This window comes from Cetorhinus maximus, chromosome 9, assembly GCF_964194155.1.
Source record: "Cetorhinus maximus chromosome 9, sCetMax3.hap1.1, whole genome shotgun sequence".
NCBI lineage: Eukaryota > Metazoa > Chordata > Chondrichthyes > Lamniformes > Cetorhinidae > Cetorhinus > Cetorhinus maximus.
Window position 1 is genome coordinate 37,920,241 of NC_135887.1, and position 19,131 is coordinate 37,939,371.

The 19,131-nt window shown below is 42.5% G+C and overlaps 1 protein-coding gene across 14 annotated transcripts in view; it reads right to left on the reverse strand.

Moving 5' to 3' along the window:
• mtmr4 (myotubularin related protein 4) overlaps positions 1-19,131 on the reverse strand; it is a 196,294-nt gene that overhangs the window by 122,396 nt on the left and 54,767 nt on the right. For 3 of the 14 annotated variants that reach the window (XR_013577531.1, XM_078548541.1, XM_078548537.1), the window contains exon 1: positions 2,937-3,059. The exons of 8 other annotated variants lie outside the window; for them this stretch is intronic. Coding sequence is in view for 3 of the 6 variants with exons in the window: in XM_078548541.1 (XP_078404667.1) it covers positions 2,937-2,981 (45 nt within the window). In the remaining 3 variants the exon portion in view is untranslated. Of the gene's footprint in view, positions 1-2,737; positions 2,908-2,936; positions 3,060-19,131 lie in introns of those variants that run through there. 3 more of the 14 variants (XM_078548546.1, XM_078548549.1, XM_078548542.1) reach the window with 2 other exon arrangements.

Here is a 19,131-nt window from a genome sequence, read left to right on the forward strand (position 1 = left end):
ATTTAAAAGCTTCACAAAGTAGCTAACTTTTACAGAACAGTGACTAAACTTGCCCTTCCATCCTCACTCACTCTTAAGAACATGTTGTCTTCTCATTATCTCTCAAAAACAGAATGGGAATGTGAACTTGAGCAGCTTATGACAGAAAGACAAAGGCAATTAGCCCGGTATTTCGCATACAACATCAGGTCGATTTACCTTGTTATAAATTTGGGTTAAGAATTTATAAGGATTTGACAGATTTTACTAAAAGAACTGTATGCTGTATATTCAAATCCATTTTATTTGGGTAATTTGTTTTCTAGTTTGACTTCTAGAAAAAGATAGGAAAACGCATGTGTAATGTCACAATAACATTTGTAGTAAGGATCCTACATTACAAACGTCCTCCACACTTGTCAAATAACTAGATATTGGACAGTAAAAGGTAGCACTCCAGATCATATAGGATATGAGGTTTGCTTATGGGTGTGACTAGTGACATTGTTCCCAAACCAATATCTACTACAAAACCAAAAATTCTTGACAAGGTCACATCATGGGTCTCCAGCGCTCCTATGTAACAAAATGGGGCACAGTGGGGGTGATTGGTGGACCAGCCTAAGGGCCAGATCCAAATCTGAAATCTTAAACCCAGTTCTTTACATCAACTATGCAATGGCACCTGTTACAAGGAGTAGGACAATATTCCTATGCCCAGTCTTAGTGAATGGGCAGCCCGTAGGATGTGATGCTGGATGCCTTCTAACATCTGGTTGATTACATGTTGCAGAATGCCCAGTATCTAAAAGGCATTTGATGTACTAAGCAAGAGATGATGAGAACATACTTGCTGGAAGTAGGGATGTTCTACTGCAGAATTATTTGAATGATGGAACTAATATGGGGAATAAAGCTACAGAGAAAGCTTAGGCAATGATTCAGAACCAGGCAAAGAGTACAGTGCCAAAACCAAAAGCAAGCCGAGTGGAGGTGGAGGAGCGGTTAAAGTTGTTGTGCAAAATATCTTGCAAGGAGCTATCAACCAGGGAAATCTAGGTACTGTAGACCACCAAGATGTGGAGAGATTCAGCAGGTGACGGCTACAGTAAAATATACGTGTACTTTAGTAGCTGAAGCATCAGGCAGACAACTCCGATGTACTGGAAAAGTTTATACTGTAGATGCCAAATAGTGAACTTTTTCAAAAGATATAACCAATACAGTTGTTACATAGATACAACATGCAGTGTATAAGTGCTGCCCCTTCTGGATAACGTGGCACTCAATTTCCTCGAATTGGTTGACCTTGAGGTTACAGCTGGAATCTGTCTGGTTGCAGGCTGCAATATTCACTTGGATGCTGTAGTAATTAAATAGCCTGTGGGAATCTACAATGCAGCTTCTGTGCAACCTGTAGTGCTTTTTTTCTTGCTATAATAAAAATATGAATATATTCCATCAAATGAACTGCACTGACTTCAGGCAGCAGCAAGCCTCCTCAGTTTCTTGTGATTACAAAGAGCATTTGGAAGAGAGGGACATGCATTCACATTCACACAATAAAGGCACAGCTCCGACTTCATATGTATGCAGTTTATTAACTTCTGAAACTTACCACTACATTCAATTTTAATTCATTTTCTCTCTCAAAACAATGTTGATGGATGTTTAACACTGGTGTACCAGATCCACTCCTGCTGCTCCATATTTCACAAGACATCATTCCAGATCTCTGTCCACTAATCTCTACCATGTTCCACAGCCCATTAATCTGGTTCTTTGATCAACAATCCCTACTGTGTTCAATAGTCTATTAACCCAGAACCTCTCCTGTTAATTCCTACTGTGGTTCATAGGCCATTAAGACAAACTCTCTCCTGCTAATCTCTAGAATATGCTACAGCCCATCAAATTGAATTCTCTACTGTGTTCTTTAGTTCATCAATGTGGGACCTTGCAACACCAATCTCTACTGTTTTACATATCCCATTAATCCAGGCCCTCTGCAGCTAAATCTTACTCTGTTCTACTCTTTATCAATTTGGACCATCGCCTGCTAATCCCCACAATGTTCTACAGCCCATCAATCCGGACTTCCATTAAAAACAATCTGTGTGGCACTATTGATCAGGCATTCAGTTCTGACAAGGAAAACCCTACCAGAGCATCACCACTGGAACACTCTTTTGTTATAAATCTATTGTTTTTGGAGACAAAGATTCTAAAAAGATGAAAAGCTCACAGCCTTTACATAAACTGAGCTGGCAGAGACTGAACCCAATGAGGTGGGCTAGGTGCTTTCACATAATTACTTCAACTGATGTAACTGTAAAGTCACAACAGCTGTCCTCTCCTAAAATGCCAGAGCCTCAGACAGAAGCAGTACTGTAATATTTTCTTTAAAACAGAATCTGGAGACACCCGACCGTCATTATTTGTTCTGGGTACAACAGCATGGCTGACCAGCCATCAAGGTCAGTAAATACATTTCAAATATTTATAATTCACAAATATCAGCCTTTCTTTGCATTCCTCTTAAAGTAACAAGTATGATTATTCTTATAAATACCATCCTGAAAATACAAGAGCCTGAAAATAATCTGAAACCACAATGAAAAATGCAAAAATGACTTAAGACTGAATATTCAATAATGAAGCAGTTGATTAAAAACAGAACATCTTCAGAATAATAAATATAAATCTCAAAATGAACAATTTTCTTATTAATGCCGAGCCAACATATCAATGTGATCACCTGAAAGCAGTGGCTGGCTCGGCCCTGTGGAACAGAATATGCTTAGTCACCAGTCGGCCTCTCCTTCCTAATAACATCAATTGGCTCAAAGAGGTTTCCTCCCCTGTTCCCCATTAACACATCGCATATCAAAAATTATTCAGCAACCCATGGCTGCACAGGCCTCAAAGCTGAAAGGAAAAAAACAGCAGAGACTCACAAAGCAATTCAGCATGGAACAGCTGACGTGAGCAGCCAGACTCATGTTCAGTGAAGGCCAGTCTGATCCTGCAGTACATGGAGCCTAGACAGAAGTACAGAGGGTGTATCCAGCCCCGGCACAGACCCCTTCATCACTGCTTCTCTGCTATCAAATAGAAAATGATGAACACACATTGCCTAGAAAGTGAACAATATAAGGGAGCATTTCCCAGACTTTGCCCAATCAGCTCATTCCCTGCAGCAGGTGCACATTGCTGTACTACTGCTCGAGAGACAGGGTGAAATGGAGTTGTAGCTCCTCCTATAGAGCATCACTCAGTGCTGTGTAACCTGTACTGCATCAGAGGAAGCTCCCACTGCGGAGAGCTGCAGTCAGCTATTGTACAGGACACAGGCTGCAAGCAAAGTATCTCTGTATCCATTTAGAGCAGCTTGAATTTATCTCAGATATTTGAAAATCTTTCTCTGGAAGATTCAAACTCTTTCTACAAGAGTTTCAAAGTGGAATCTGTTTCAAATGTATAGTGAGTGCACATAGTTGAATTTACATTCTTCTGTTACAGTTATTAGAAAGCAATGACTGTAGAATGAGTAGCACACAATCAAATGCTGTATCAAGCACTAAAAATTTAAATTGGGCTCTGGATCAAAAATGTATTTGAATACCTGACACAATCCATTAAATAATCTACCTAATATTAGTGCAGTGCCCTGTGCCACCCATCACTATTTTCACACAGTTTGCTCGCTCCCTCTAGTGGCAAAAGTTAAATTTATTCCCACCATCGTGGACTGGGTGCTTTCACATAATGAAATAAGAATTTGATGAAGAGGGAAAGACTAAACGACTGCGGGCAGGGTGGGCTGAAGACAATGTCAGATGGATGGTGGGGAGGGGAATGAGTTAAGATCTTGACAGACCAAGACTCCTAGGGAGCAGGAGAAAAGAGAGATCCACAGATCCTGAATATGAGGACAGAGACTGAGACAGATGGGGATAAAGACATGGGGGAGGGGTAGAGATCTAGACAAACCCAAAAAAATGGAAGAGGTGGAGCAAAAGCAAAGTTAGCATCAGACCAGCCTAAGTAGGCTGTTACAAATTCATCCCATAACATCAACAACTTCAAGACAGTGAGAAATGTCAAATATAGCTATTATCACAAAGATCAGGCCAAAACTGTATGGTTAGAAAGGACAATTAAAAATACTACAAAATATGCTACTGTAATTTTAGCAGCGCCAGGCATTAACAACCAGTGCACCTGATGAGTAGCCATGTTGTTGAAGAAAACCCAGCAGAGGTTTGCATTCAAGAAAAGCTGAAAATGATACCATCTCAGACGGTACTGATTGCCCATTATTTTATTGTCGAATGTGCCATGTCCCCTTCCCCCACTTGTGCATTACTCCATGGGCTGATGCCGCCTCTAAAATCCGTAAGTGCATGGCGACAATTGAAACAGCAGCTCATCCATCACTGTCTTCCTCTCCTTGCCCCACCCTGCTGGTGACTCGCAGATTCAGTAGTTAAGCTATGTACAATGACTCACATAATGATCGAGTTATACTGTGTAATATTAGACATAGGCTGAGTTTTTTTATGTGGACAAAAAACTACCTTGCCTTATACTTCCCACCAATCACTGCCTGAACAAATCTATAATCAGCCCTTCTGGAGGATCAATGGGTTCTTGGGGGTGCACAAAACTATCCTTTACTTCACTTTACATTTACAATTCAAATCCCACTCAAGTTCCCCACACCATACACAAATTAGTTCCAAGATCACCACAATTACCATAGTTAAAGCATTTGAAAGCAAGCATTCAAAAGGAACCTAAGTGAAATATTCCTTTCCTTCCTGTGGAGAACTGTTTTACCTCTGTTCTGCCTCTCTGTACAGTTGGTTGAAGATTAAAACTCACAAGGGAGGTGTAATTGTAAACACAAAATCACTGATTAAACACATTAGTTAGTACACCAATGAGGCACGTCATGGATCACCCGTGTCAAGGTTCACCATCTAAATCTGTTCCTAATGAAATTACAAATCTGCATCAGCAATTTTGATGAAAAGATGGAGGAACGGTTGGTGGGCAATTCCTGTACAATACAATCCCACATGTTTTCAGTTTTAAAACAGACTTAAGGATAGTATTTCTTGCCCAATAGTTTAATGACCTATTTCCCATCCTAGGGCAATAGCAATAACCAGAGCAGCTCCATGGTGCATGTAAATCAGCCTTGAATGGTCAATGGAGCAGGACAGGACAAGAAATGGCTTCAAATATCAGATGTCCAAAAGGAAAATGTACCTTAATGAAAGTACTTAGAAGGTAGAACTGACCAAAGAAAAAAGGATAATAGTTCATCCTTCTCACTTTTATTTAATAATTAAGAAATTTTCAAGTCTGCTGTACTGTAGAGATTTGCTGAGACATCAGGATTAGTTGTCAATATTTTGCTGGAGAATTCAATCCCAAGGGCACATTCCAGTAGGTTGCAGCACTGTAGGGATGGTACTACAACCACAAAGGAAAGCAATAGGATCAGTCCTATGAACAGCAATGCATGATGCCACCGATTACAGGCAGAACAGAGGCATGCTCAAGGATTTTCCAAGTTCACTATTGAAGATTACTGACTTGGGAAAGTTCCCAGAAAGCATCCATGGAATATACCCAAAGCCTGAACACATACACTGTTTTGAGTGTTCCCAATGATTATTGCAATATCAAATGTTTTATTTCAAAGACAAATAAATATATATTGAATATACTTTTATAAATGCATACCAAAAGGTTCAGTAATATAGTTATCTTAGAAGTGCAGTACAGAGCTAATTTCTTCATTTCCTAATCTCTACTTCCATTCTGTCAATTACTTTCCCCTTCCTCTGCTGTTCTGCCAATAAAGTTATTCTTCACTTCGCATTCAAATACTTACATATCGGGAAGAGCAGGGAAAGGTAACAGGCTGAGTGCACAGCCACTTATATGAAATGTCAACAAGAAAAATGTGGAAAACATGAGATGGATAAAGCAGCTTATAGGAGGCAAAGAAAAGCAACAAATGACCAAGAAATCCAGTGACAGGTAGTTCATTGTATAGCTCAAATTATCAGCTGGAAATGGGAGGTACATTACTTTAGATGACAGCCTTTTACTCCTGGGGCTAAAATGTGATGAGGCAGTCTACTGGTTAAAACAGTCCTACTTTGTACTGTATTTGGGGAAGGTTGGTGTGAGAATTGAAAATTTCACGTTGCTGCAATAAAAATTAAGAGATTGCAGAGCTGACGCAACGTTTGGATAGAGTGGAGTTTTATCCTGTGTCTGACTATTATAACTGACTTGGGAGGGGCGGGGCTGGATTTTCAACTGCCCGTGTGGCTAGGGCAAGTACTAGTGCACTTTGAAAAATAGCACTCCCAGATGGTGTAAGTCTTCCTACTCCTCCATGTCAAGCTGAAATTTTTAAAGGGAGGGCAGCAGAGGGAGCCTGCAACCCGCATGACTCCAATTAACTTGAAGAGCTTGTTAAAAGGGCAGAAGAAGCACAGAATGAAATTTTCAAAAAGGTAGGAACGGGAAGAGCCAATGGTCTGGGGCACGTTAATGCACAGTTCTCAGGAGCACAGCAGCGGGCCATTATTGATTGTGGCTGCCTATTTAAAATCTTGAAAAAGCGTTAGTCAAACTGAGATGCTTGTGTGGTGGCACAGAGTGGATTAATTACCTGAGGAGAGAATGTTTGGGCATTTGCTTGGACCTTGAGGCTGCAGGCCTTCTGCTCTCCTGCCTACAACATTCGTCAATACAACGGCAAGCCCAGTCATGGATGCTGTCCACCTTTGAAAAATAGCCCTCCAGAACTAGTTTCCATCTTCAGGTAATGCCTGGCACTGCTAACTGAGGGCTGAACTCCCCTCCTGCCCACATCAGAGCCTTTGCATATAAAAATCATATCGTGTCACTGACGCTGTGCAGGGTTGAGGCCAGGAAATGATCGAGAAGGCTGTAAAGTGCCTAGTCGGAAGATGAGGTGCTGTTCCTCCAGTTTGCGTTGAGCTTCACTGGAACAATGCAGCAAGCCAAGGACAGACATGTGGGCAAGAGAGCAGGGTGGAGTGTTAAAATGGCAAGCGACAGGGAGGTCTGGGTCATTCTTGCAGACAGACCGAAGGTGTTCTGCAAAGCGGTCGTCCAGTCTACGTTTGGTCTCTCCAATGTAGAGGAAACTGCATTAGGAGCAACGAATGCAGTAGACTAAGTTGGGGGAAATGTAAGTGAAATGCTGCTTCACTTGAAAGGAGTGTTTGGGCCCTTGGACGGTGAGGAGAGAGGAAGTGAAGGGGCAGGTGTTGCATATTTTGCATATGCATGAGAGGTCCCATAGGTGGGTTTGAGGAGTAGGGGGTGATGGAGGAGTGGACCAGGGTGTCACGGAGGGAACGATCCCTACGGAATGCCGCCGGGTGGGGGGGGGGGGGGTGAAGGGAAGATGTGTTTGGTGGTGGCATCATGCTGGAGTTGGCGGAGGATGATCCTTTGAATGCGGAGGCTGGTGGGGTGATAAGTGAGGACAAGGGGGACCCTATCATGGTTCTGGGAGGGAGGAGACGCCGTGAGGTCAGATGCGCGGAAGATGGGCCGGACACAGCTGAGGGCCCTGTCAACTACCGTGGGTGGAAAACCTCGGTTAAGGAAGAAGGAGGACATGTCAGAGGAACTGTTTTTGAAGGTAGCATCATCAGAACAGATGCAACGGAGGCGAAGGAACTGAGAGAATGGGATGGAGTCCTTACAGGAAGCGGGGTGTGAGGAGCTGTAGTCAAGGTAGCTGTGTGAGTCGGTAGGCTTGTAATGGATATTGGTGGACAGTCTATCACCAGAAATTGAGACAGAGAGGTCTTTACAGCCTTCCGGACTGAATATTGAGTTCAACAACTTTAGATCTTGAGCTCCCTCCTCCATCCCCACCCCCTTTCCGTTTCTTCCCCCTCCCTTTTGTTTTTTCCAATAATTTATATAGATTTTTCTTTTCCCACCTCTTTCCATTATTTTTAAATCTATACCTTTTATGCCCTTTTAGTCTTATTTCACCCCACCCCCACTAGAGCTATCTGTACCTTGCTTGTCCTGCTATCCATTCTTAATTAGCACATTCTTTTAGATAATATCACCACCTTTAACACCTCTTTGTTCTTTTGTCTGTGACATCTTTTGGTTATCTGCTCCTATCACTGCTTGTTTGTCCCTACAACCACACCCCCCCCGCCCCCCCACGCACTTCTACCCCCACCCCCCCACCTTAAACCAGCTTATATTTCACCCCTCTCCTATTTTTACTTAGTTCTGTTGAAGGATCATGAGGACTCGAAACGTCAACTTTGTTATTCTCCGCCGATGCTGCCAGACCTGCTGAGTTTTTCCAGGTATTTCTGTTTTTGTTTTGGATTTCCAGCATCTGCAGTTTTTTGTTTTTATAATGATCGAGAAGGGTCGGATTTCCAACCCCAGATTGAAAATCCAAAAAGAGGTGATCAATTCAGGCATTAGTGGGTGGTACTCCACTTTCCAATATAAGAATATTTTAAGCACAAAAAAATGTCACAAATAACAAGAGCCACGGTCTCAATTAACATCATTTGAAATCCAATTCACCCAGCAACACTTCACTTAGTTCCAGTAACTGTATATTTTGTTCAATTTCATACAACCACATCATTACGAAGATCAGAGTCATGGTGATTCAGTGCATCCTTGCTTTACACCTTTTCCCATCTCAAAGCGTACTTTCACTTTGTCTTAACCTTGAATTCATCAAAAGCAAAAGCTTCTTTTTATTCCTTCATGGGATCTGGGCATCACTGACGAAGTCAGCATTTGTTACCCAACCCTTGAGAAGGTGGTGGTGAGCTACCTTCTTAAATACTGCAGCCCATCTGGTGCAGTTACACCCACAGTACTGTTAGGAAGGGAGCTCCAGAGTTTTGATGAGCGGCAGTGAATGAATAGCAATGTAGTTCCAAGTTGGGATGGTGTCTAGTCCAGAGGGGATTTGCAGGCGGTGTTACTCCCATGCATCTGCCATCCTTGCCCTTCCAGGTGGTAGAGATCGCAGGCTTGGGAGGCACTGTCAAAGGAGCCTCAGTGAGATGCAGTGCATCTTGTACATGGTGCACACTGCAGCCACTGTGCGCCGGTGTTGGAGGGATGATTGTTCAAGTAGCTGGATGGGGGATGAATCAAGCAGCTGCTTTGTCCTGGATACCGTCAAGCTTCTCGAGTGTTGTGGAACCATACATAACCAGCAAGTGGAGAGTATTGAATCACACTACTAACTTATGCCTGATAGATGGTTGACAGGTTTTGGGGAGTCAGGTGGTGTGTTACTCCCCACAGAATTCCCAACTTCTGGCGTGCTCTTGTAGCCGCAGTATAAGGCTATTCCAGTTTACTTTCGATCAACGGTAATGCCTAGGGTATTGGTTGTGGGGGAATTCAGCAATGGTAACGCCATTAAATATCAAGGGGAGATGGTTAGATTCTCTCTTGTTGGAGATGGACATGGTGTGAATATTACATGCCACTTATCAGCCCAAGCCTGAATGTTGTCCAGGTCTTGCTGTACCTGGATATGGACTGCTTCAGTGTGTGAGGAGTTGCAAATGGGGAACATTGTGCAATCATCGGCAAACATCCCCACTTCTGACCTTATGGAGGGAGGGAAGGCCATTGATGAAGCAGCTGAAGGTGATTGAGCCTAAGGCACTATGCTGAGGAGCTTCTGCAGCAATGACCTGAAACAGATGATTGGCCTCCAACAACTACAACCATCTTCCAATGTGCTTGATGTGATTCCTACCAGTGGAGAATTTTCCCCCAGTTCCCATTAACTATAATTTTGCTAGAGCTCCTTGATGCAGCACTCAGTCAAATGCTGCTTTGATGTCAAGGGCAGTTACTCTCATCTCACCTCTGGGATTCAGCTCATTTATCCATGTTTGGACCAAGGCTGCAAAGAGGTCAGGGGCCAAGTGGCCCTGGCAGAACCCAAAATGAGCGTCAGGGAGCAGGTTATTGCTGAGCAAGTGCCACTTGATAGCACTGTTGACGACACCTTCCACCATTTTGCTGATGATCAAGAGTAGACTGATGGGGCGGTAATGGGCCATTGGATTTGTCCTGCTTTTTAGGGACAGGACATACCTGGGCGGTTTTGCACATTGTCGGATAGATGCCAGTGTTGTAGCTGCACTGGAACAGTTTGGTTAGGGGCATGGCTAATTCTGGAGCATAAATCTTCAGTACTATCGCCAGAATGTTGTCAAGGCCCATAGCCTTTGCAATGTGCCTTCAGCCATTTCTTGAAATCACATAGTGTGAATCAAATTGGCTGAAGGCTGGTATCTGATGACGAGGACCTCAGGAGGAGTCAGAGATGGATCCACTCTGCACTTCTGGCTGAAGATTGTTTCAAATACTTCAGCCTTGTCTTTTGCACTGATGTGCTGAGCTCCCCCATCATTGAGAATAGGGATACTTGTGGAGATGACTCCTCCAGCTGTTTAATTGTCCACCACCATTCACGACGGAGCCACACCATGAAGTTACAGATTGTGGTTGAATACAATTTTGCTGCTGCTGATGGCCCATAGCACCTCATGGCTGCCCAGTATTGAGACACTATGTTCTAAGGACCCACAGCCTTTGCAGTGTCCAGTGCCTTCAGCAGTTTGACATCATGAGGACTGAATCAAATTGGCTGAAGACAGGCATCTGTGATGGAGGAGACCTCAGGAGGAGGCCAAGATGGATCATCCGCTCTCACTTCTGGCTGAAGATGGTCGCAAATGCTTCAGCGTTCTCTTTTGCACTGATATGCTGGGCTCCCCCATCATTAAGGATGGAGATGTATGTGGAGTGTCCTCCTCCTGTTAGTTGTTTAATCATCCACCACCATTCATGATTGAATGTTTTTTTAATTCATTTATGGGATGTGGGCATCGCTGGCTAGGCCAGCATTTATTGCCCATCCCTAATTGCCAATGAGAAGGTGGTGAGCTGCCTTCTTGAACCACTGCAGTCAAAGGGTGTAGGTTCACCCACAATGCTGTTGTGCCTTGCAGATGGTGGACAGGCTTTGGGGAGTCAGGTGGTGAGTTACTCACCGCAGGATTCCTAGCTTTTGACCTGTTCTTGTAGCCACAGTATTTACATGGCTAGTCCCAGTTCAGTTTCCAGTCAATGGAAACCAACCCCCCCCCCAACCAGGATATTGATAGTGGGGGATTCAGCAATGGTAATACCATTGAATGTCAATGGACGATGGTTAGATTCTCTTTTGTTGGAGATGGTCACTACCTAGCACTTGTGTGGCATGAATGTTACTTGCCACATGTCAGCCCAAACCTGGATATTGTCCAGGTCTTACTGCATTTGGACATGGACTGCTTCAGTATCTGAGTGGCGAATGGTGCTGAACATTGTGCAATCATCAGCGAACATCCCCACTTCTGACCTTATGATGCAAGGAAGGTCACTGATAAAGCAGCTGAAGATGGTTGAACCTAGGAAACTACCCTGAGGAACTCCTGCAGTGATGTTCTGAAACTGCAGAGCATTGATCTGATCAGTTGGTTGTGGGATCGCTTAGCTCTGTCTATCACACTGCTTTCACTGTTTGGCTTGCAAGAAGCCCTGTAGTTGTTTCACGTTGACATCTCATTTTTAGTTATGGCTGGTGCTGTCCTGGTACGTCCTGCTGCATTTTTCTATTGAACCAGGGCTGATCCCCTGGTTTGATGGTAAAGCGGGGATATGCCGGGCCATTAGGAAACAAATTGTGGTTGAATACAATTCTGCTGTTGCTAATGACCCACAGAGCCTCACGGATGTCCTGTTTTGAGCTACTGTGTCTGTTCTGAATCTATGAATTTAACATGGTCATAGTGCCACACATGATAGAGGGTATGCTCAGTGTGAAGGGAGGGACTTCGTCTTCACAAGGTTTGTGTGGTGGTCACTTCAACCTATATAGTCATGGACAGATGCATCTGTGACAGATAGACTGGTGAGGACAAGGTCTAGTAGGTTTTTCCCTCTTGCTGGTTCCCTCACCAGATGCCATAGGCCCAGTTTGGCAGCTATGTCCTTCAGGGCTTGCCAGCTCGGTCAGTAGCAGTGCTACCGAACCACTCTTGGTGATGGACATTCAAGTCCCCCACCCTAATACATTATGTCCTTGCCACCCTCAGTATTTCCTCCAAATGATATTCAACAGAGGAGTACTGATTCGTCATCGAGGGAAGGTGGTAGGTAGATAATCAGCAGGAAAGTTCCTTGACGATATTTGACCTGATGCCATCAGTCAATGTTGAGGACACCAGAGCAACACTCTCCCGACTGTATATCACTGTGCTGCCTGTTGTGTCTGTCCTGCTGTTAGCACAGGTCAAACCCAGGGATGGAGATGCTGGTGTCTTGGGAGATTGGCTGCAAGATATGATTTGGTGAGTATGACTGTGTCAGGCCGTTGCTCGACTAGTTTGTGGGACAGCTCTCCCAATTCTGACACAAGTTCCCAGGTGTTAACAAGGAGGACTTTGCAGGGTTAACACGGCTGGGTATGATGTTGTCTTTGCCGGTGCTTAGGTCAACGCCAGGTGGTCTTTCTGGTTTTAGCACTTTTCGACTTTACTGAAGCGGTTTGGTACAATTGAATGGCTTGCTAGGCAATTTCAGAGTTCAGTTAAGAGTCAACCACATTGCTGTGCATCTGGAGTCACTTGTAGGCCAGGCCAGGTAAGGATGGCAGATTTTCTTCCCTAAAGGACATTAGTAAACCAGATGGGTTTTTACGACAATCAATGATAGTTATGGTGTCATGAAACTGAGACTGGCTTTCGATTCCAGATTTTTATTAATGAATTTAATTTAAATTCCATCAGCTGCCGAGGTGGGATTTGAACTGATGTCCCCAGAGCATTAGCCTGGGCTTCTGGTTTACTAGTCCAGTGACATTGCCACTGTGTCACCATCTCCCAAAGTTTGTCAAAAACAAATGGACGCTTATCAAATAGCTGCAATGGCTGCTAGAATAAAAACGAGGAGAAAGAAGGGTTTCACCACATTCACAGAATAATGAAATGGCCAAATTTCATGAACTAAATGGTCAACTAGGCTTGGACATTTCGATTAGGGGCAATGGGTTAAGGCTCTGTTCCAGGAAGGTTTCACTGTCACCAAGCAAGGCTATGTATACTGGGAGGTTGCCATCAACCACAAATAGCCATGTAGCAGGAGGTAGAACTATGTATTCCGGTTAAATATATGTCTGAATGCTAACAGTTTCTGGAAAAAAATGATCAGGTATTACCAAACACCTGCCTGTAAATAGATGACTGCACTCTCTAAAACTCACTCAGACAATATTCATTACTAACCAAATCAATTCAATTTATGTATAGAAATAGTAGGAGCCTGTAGCGTGCAGTCTTTATTTACTGTTTATATTCCCCATAGCAGCATGTTCCATGCACCTGCTGTGCATAAGAATCAGAGCACAGTCAACTTTAAAATGATCACCACAATTGTATGTAGCTCCTGATTATTCCAGAGTAAAGAGAATGCACTTATCTCTTCGTTGTCATTGATTAAAACCAAAAAAGGTCATCTACTCAGCATCAATGATGTAATAAAGCTACCAATGTCACTATATGAAATTTCCATCTCCATTTCATGATTGATAATGAGTGAAGTGCTTCCAATTCCCCAGGCATTTCATGTGACTTGAAACTTACAGATTTCTACCTGATCACTTATGATTTGCCGTTTAAATGTCCTCCATACATACAGTCTGTCCCTTCTACACAGTGATCATGGATCTGGCAAGCCACAAATAGGTAGCTAAACACAAATATGCTTTCCTTAGTTTTCTCTTTCCGTGCTCCAGAAACATTTGTCAACAGTATAAATTTATTTGCAAAGGCAGGGTCTCACTGGATATAGTTCTTCTTGTTTTTAATCAAGTGTTTTTCCTAAACTGGTTTCGGATTATAGTGGGGCTTTGCTCCCACTGCCAATTTTGATGGTGCTTAAATGCAGCTTTACTCCCATCCTATTCCCAATCAATTTTTTATAGAAGTGAGGCACCAGACTCAGAACTGCCAAAGGTAATACATGATTTCTTTTTGATCCAATGTTTCAAGGATCCCACAAGGAATAACACCCATCTAGATTGGTTTCTTATAAGTAATCACAATAGCATCCATGAACAGTTGCAGTACTTCTCAAAACTAGTGACTATAATGTAAATTTACAGATGATAATCAAACTAGCAAGTGCAGTAGAATTGGATGGGTAGCTCAGAAATTACAGAATGAACTGGACAAAATATATAGGTGGTCAGAACAATGGCAGCTGAAGTTTAATACTGAAAATGTAAAGTACTGCACATAGAATGGGAAAATGGGCAATAAGAGCATTCCATAAATGCCAGTCATAGTTAAGCATATAATTTAAAAAGGTCTAAAAGTTCAGGAAGAACGAGGATCAAATGGTTTAAGCTTTTGTGGAAAGGTTTCATCTTTACTAGGATTTATTATAATTTTGACCAGCCTATTTATTTCAGTAGTAAAGCAACCAGTGAATTATTTTGCATGAGGTCCATTATTCACCTTTTGATACAGCTAAATTTGTTTCTACATTTTTAATATAACACTCGCTCTTGCATCCCATTTTACGCCCTTCACTCAGCTTAAGATATGAAATTCTCAGATTTCAGATCCTCTATTTTCCAACTTCAGACATTACTTTTCCACAAAAGCCACAGATCTTCCAACATCCATTCCTTTTGCCACTAACAGTTGTAGTCAAACACTTCATCACTTAAACTCCAATAAATATTTTTGTAGCTGTTCCATCAATTGAATATGATCTGCAAGTCCAGTTCAGTGCCTCAAATTGAATTCCCATGCTGAGCTGGGAATTTTTCTGATGACTGTTTCATTTGTAATTTTGTAGAGTTGAAGATTCCTGCGTCTCTCTACTGATAAACATATTCATTGCTCCAAAAAAAAGTATACAATGAAGGAATTAAATTAACACAGGAGCAATAACCATCAATGTCAAGGCAATTTGGAGAAACAATTAAAATGCTAACAGAACATGAGAATACATAGTCCGAAAACCAGACATGTCAATGTAAGTCTTACAGATGTACTGGTCAGATGACAGTGTGATCAGTTTTGGTCATAATATCACAGATCTTATACACTGCAGAATACCAAGGAACAATACTGTTAATTCTATATTAATTGTGTTCAATTGTATGCTGGTGGTGGGCATTCACTTTAGTCCCCATGAATAGAAAAAGGCTAAAATGTGGTTGTTATGTTAGGTGGCGTATGCTTGTAATATGCAACTTTGTAAATGAATATAGAAGTGTGTAAAGATTGGTTCCAGTTCTATCCTTCACCAACTAGCTTTCTGGAATGGAACAAACACTGCTGTTCCCAGTGCACAGGAAATAAGCAATGAGGCAAGCTTAGAGAAGTTTCAGCTCTACAGTCTAGGAAGAATATGGTTACGGGGACCCATCAGAGTGAATAAAACACTAAATTGTATGAATAAAGTAAAGGGAAAACCTTATTTCCAAGTAAGGCAGGAAAGTAGCACCAAAGAGAAGAGAGTGAAACTTGTGAAAGTAAATTTAAAACTGATTGCAGAAAATGTCTTCACTCTAAAGGTGATAAACACTTGGGCAGTAAAAGCCAGACAGGTAGCAGATACAAAAGCATTATAACTGAAGAAGATAAAATTAGATGCTCTGATAACCTAAGTTCCAGCACTAAGGGGATGAAGGATTGACTGACTTTTACTCGTCAATGTTCTTGTGTTCTAACTAGCCCAACAACTTTGTTCTATTTCATTCTCTGCTCCCACTCCATTTTAATGCTGATAATTGTATATAGTTCTTCTTTAGCTTCAGTCTGGCCTGATTCAAAAAATCATTTTCTTTTAAGCTCACTAATCTAGGTCTAACTCCTCCCTCAGGTATCAATTCTTTTTGCATTACTTTTCATAAGTAATGACAGAGTAAAGGGCACAGAGAGAGGAGACTACGCCTGAGTGAGATGTAGACTGAGTGTGAAGTTAGGGTCACTTGAAAATTCAGTGCAGAGGGGAAAAGGGGTGCTCCTTTTTCTACCTTTTTTCAACCTCCAGTAGCTTTGGAAGACACAAGTTACTTCCCAGAAATAGAGGGTAACCAAGAGAGAGCAGCAAGAGTTTGAAGAGCTAGGGGGTGAGCCTGTGGGTTCAGAGCATTCTAAGGAAAATCGAAGTGTGGCGTAACAGGAAAGAAGATAAGCAATTGATCGGTTGGTGAGCATTTTCTCTTCTTCTCTTATCTAAACTAGAAAATTTTAATTGCAGTTAAGAATATCATCAATTGAAATAATAAGAACATAAGCAAAAGCAGGACTAGAGGCATTAAATAAAGAAAATAATTAATTAGTTAATTAAAACATACTAAGGATGGCAGGGCAGGTGACATGTTGCAGCTCTAGGATGTGGGTGCTCATGGACGCAAGTGCGATCCATAGCGACCACATCTGCAGCAAGTGTCTGCGGCTTGAGGAACTCCTGCTCAGAGTTAATGTGCTAGAGGCTGAGCTTCGGACACTGCACCGTATCAGGGAAGGAGAAAGTTACCTAACTTGTCCATTTTGGCATGAAGAATAGAAAAGCAGTATACTGTTTAAATGGAGAAAGATTTCAGAACTCGGTGGTACAGAGGGATCTGGGTGTCCCGGTACATGAATCACACAAAGTTAGAATGCAGGTACAGCAAGTGATTAGGAAGACAAATGGAATGCATTTATTGCAAGAGGAATGGAATATAAAGGTGGGAAAGTCTTACTGTAGCTGTGCAAGGCCTTGGTGAGACCACACCTGGAGTAGTGTACACAGTTCTGGTCTCCTTTTTTAAAAAAAAAATAATTGCTTAAGAAGCTGTTCAGAGAAGGTTCCCTCAACTCATTCCTGGGATGAAGTGCTTATCTTATGAAGAAAGGTTGAACAAGTTAGGCCGATACCCAATGGAGTTTAGAAGAATGAGAGGTGATCTTATTGAAACATATAAGATCTTGAGGGGACTGGAAAGGGTGCATACTGGGAAGATGTTTCCTCTTGTAGGGGAAGCTAGAACTCAGGGACATACGGTAGTTTAAAAATAAGAGGTCTCCCTTTTAAAACAGAGATTAGGAGAATTTTTTTTCTCTTAGAGGGTCATTAGCGTGTGGAATTTTCTTCCCCAGGAGGTAATGGTGGCTGGAACCTTAAATTTATCCAAGGCTGAGTTAGATAGATTTTTGTTAGACAAGGGAATCAAGAGTTTTGGGGTGCAGACAGGGAGGTGGAGCTCAGGCCAGAACCAGATCAGCCATGATCATATTGAATGGTGCAGCAGGCTCAAAGGGACGAATGGCTTACTCCTGCATTCAAGTCCTATCCCCCCATGGACACTGTTCCAGAAAGCAGTCCCACACCTTAGGCTAGGAGCTCCTGATTTGGTCCGTGGTAAGAGGCAGAAAAATGTGACTGCGAGTGAGTCAGGTTTGGGGATCGAGGAGATAGAAGTGGAGAAGTCTCAGCCCTTACAGCTGTGCAACAGGTTCAAGGTTCTTGCAGAATGTATAGAAGCGAGAAAGGGCTGCAAGGTGAATGAGCGAACTGACCATGGCACCGTGGTGCAGGGAGCCATTCAAGTGGGGAAAATAAATAGAAATGTAGCGATAGTAGGGGAGAGTATTGTCAGGGGGATAGGCACAGTTCTCTGCAGCCCAGGACATGACTCCAGAAGAATGTGTCCCTGCCAGGGTTCGGGACAATCTGCTCAGGGCTAGAGAGGAATTTGGAGTGGGAGAGGAAGGATCCAGTTGATATGGTCAACATGGGTACCAAGAACATAGATAGGACTCGGAAAGAGGTGCTGTTTAGGGATCATGAGCAGCTAGGGGCTAAATTAAAAAGCAGAACCAGCAAGGTAATAATCTCTGAATTATTACCTGAGCCATGAGCAAATTAGCGAAGGGTAAATAAGATTAGAGTTTAGTGTGTGGCTCAAAGACTGGCATGGGAGAAATGGGTTTCGATTCATGGGGCACTGGCGCCAGTACTGAGGAAGTGGGAGCTGAACCGTTGGAAAGGTCTTCTCCTGAACCGTGCTGGGATCGGTATTCCAGAAAGTCACATAACTAGGGCAGTAGAGAAGGTTTTAAACTAAATAGCGGGGGCGAGGGATCACGTGAAGGGAGATGTGGTAAAATAAAGAGAAAGGGCAAGGCATCAGGGCAGTGTAGTGACATAGGTAATGATAACCAGTTTGTGGCAGGAAGGGACAGAACTTATCTGCTGCTGCATTCCTGAGTTTATAAGGCCAGAGTCTGCAAGAATTGTAAAAGAAACAGAATTAAACGCACTATATCTGAATGTACCCTGCACATGTAACAAGACTGTGAAATTGTTAGCACAAATACAAATAAATATGCATGACTTGATAGCCATCTCAGAGACATTTTTGCAAGGTGAACAAGCCTGGGACCTAAATATTCAAGGCTATTTGACATTTCAGAAAGGCAGGACGCTAGGAAAAAGTGGTGAAGTTGTTCCGCTAATTAAGGATGATATTTGTATAGTAGTGAGAGATGATCTTAGTTCTGAAGATCAAGATGTAGAATTAGTTTGGGTAGAGATAAGAAATAGCAAAGAATTCACTTGTAGGAGTAGTTTATAAGCCCCCTAACAGTAGCTACATTGTAGAACCGAGTATACAGGAAGAAAAAAATGGGGGCCTATAAGAAAGCTACTGCAATAATCATGGGTGATTTTAATCTTCATATAGACTGGATGAATCAGATTGGCAAAGATAGCCTGGAACAGGAGTTCATAAGAGTATATTTGGGGCAGTTTCTTAGAGCAGTGCATTCTAGTGCCAACAAGGAAGCAGGCTATTTTAGACCTGGCAATTCTATTTTCCTGCCCGCTCCCCATATCCCTTAATACCCTGAGGCACCAAAATCTGTCACTCCCAGCCTTAAATGTATTCAACGATAGAACATCCGCACCCTCCGGGGTAGAGAATTCCAAAAGATTCACAACCCCTTGAATGAAGACATTTCT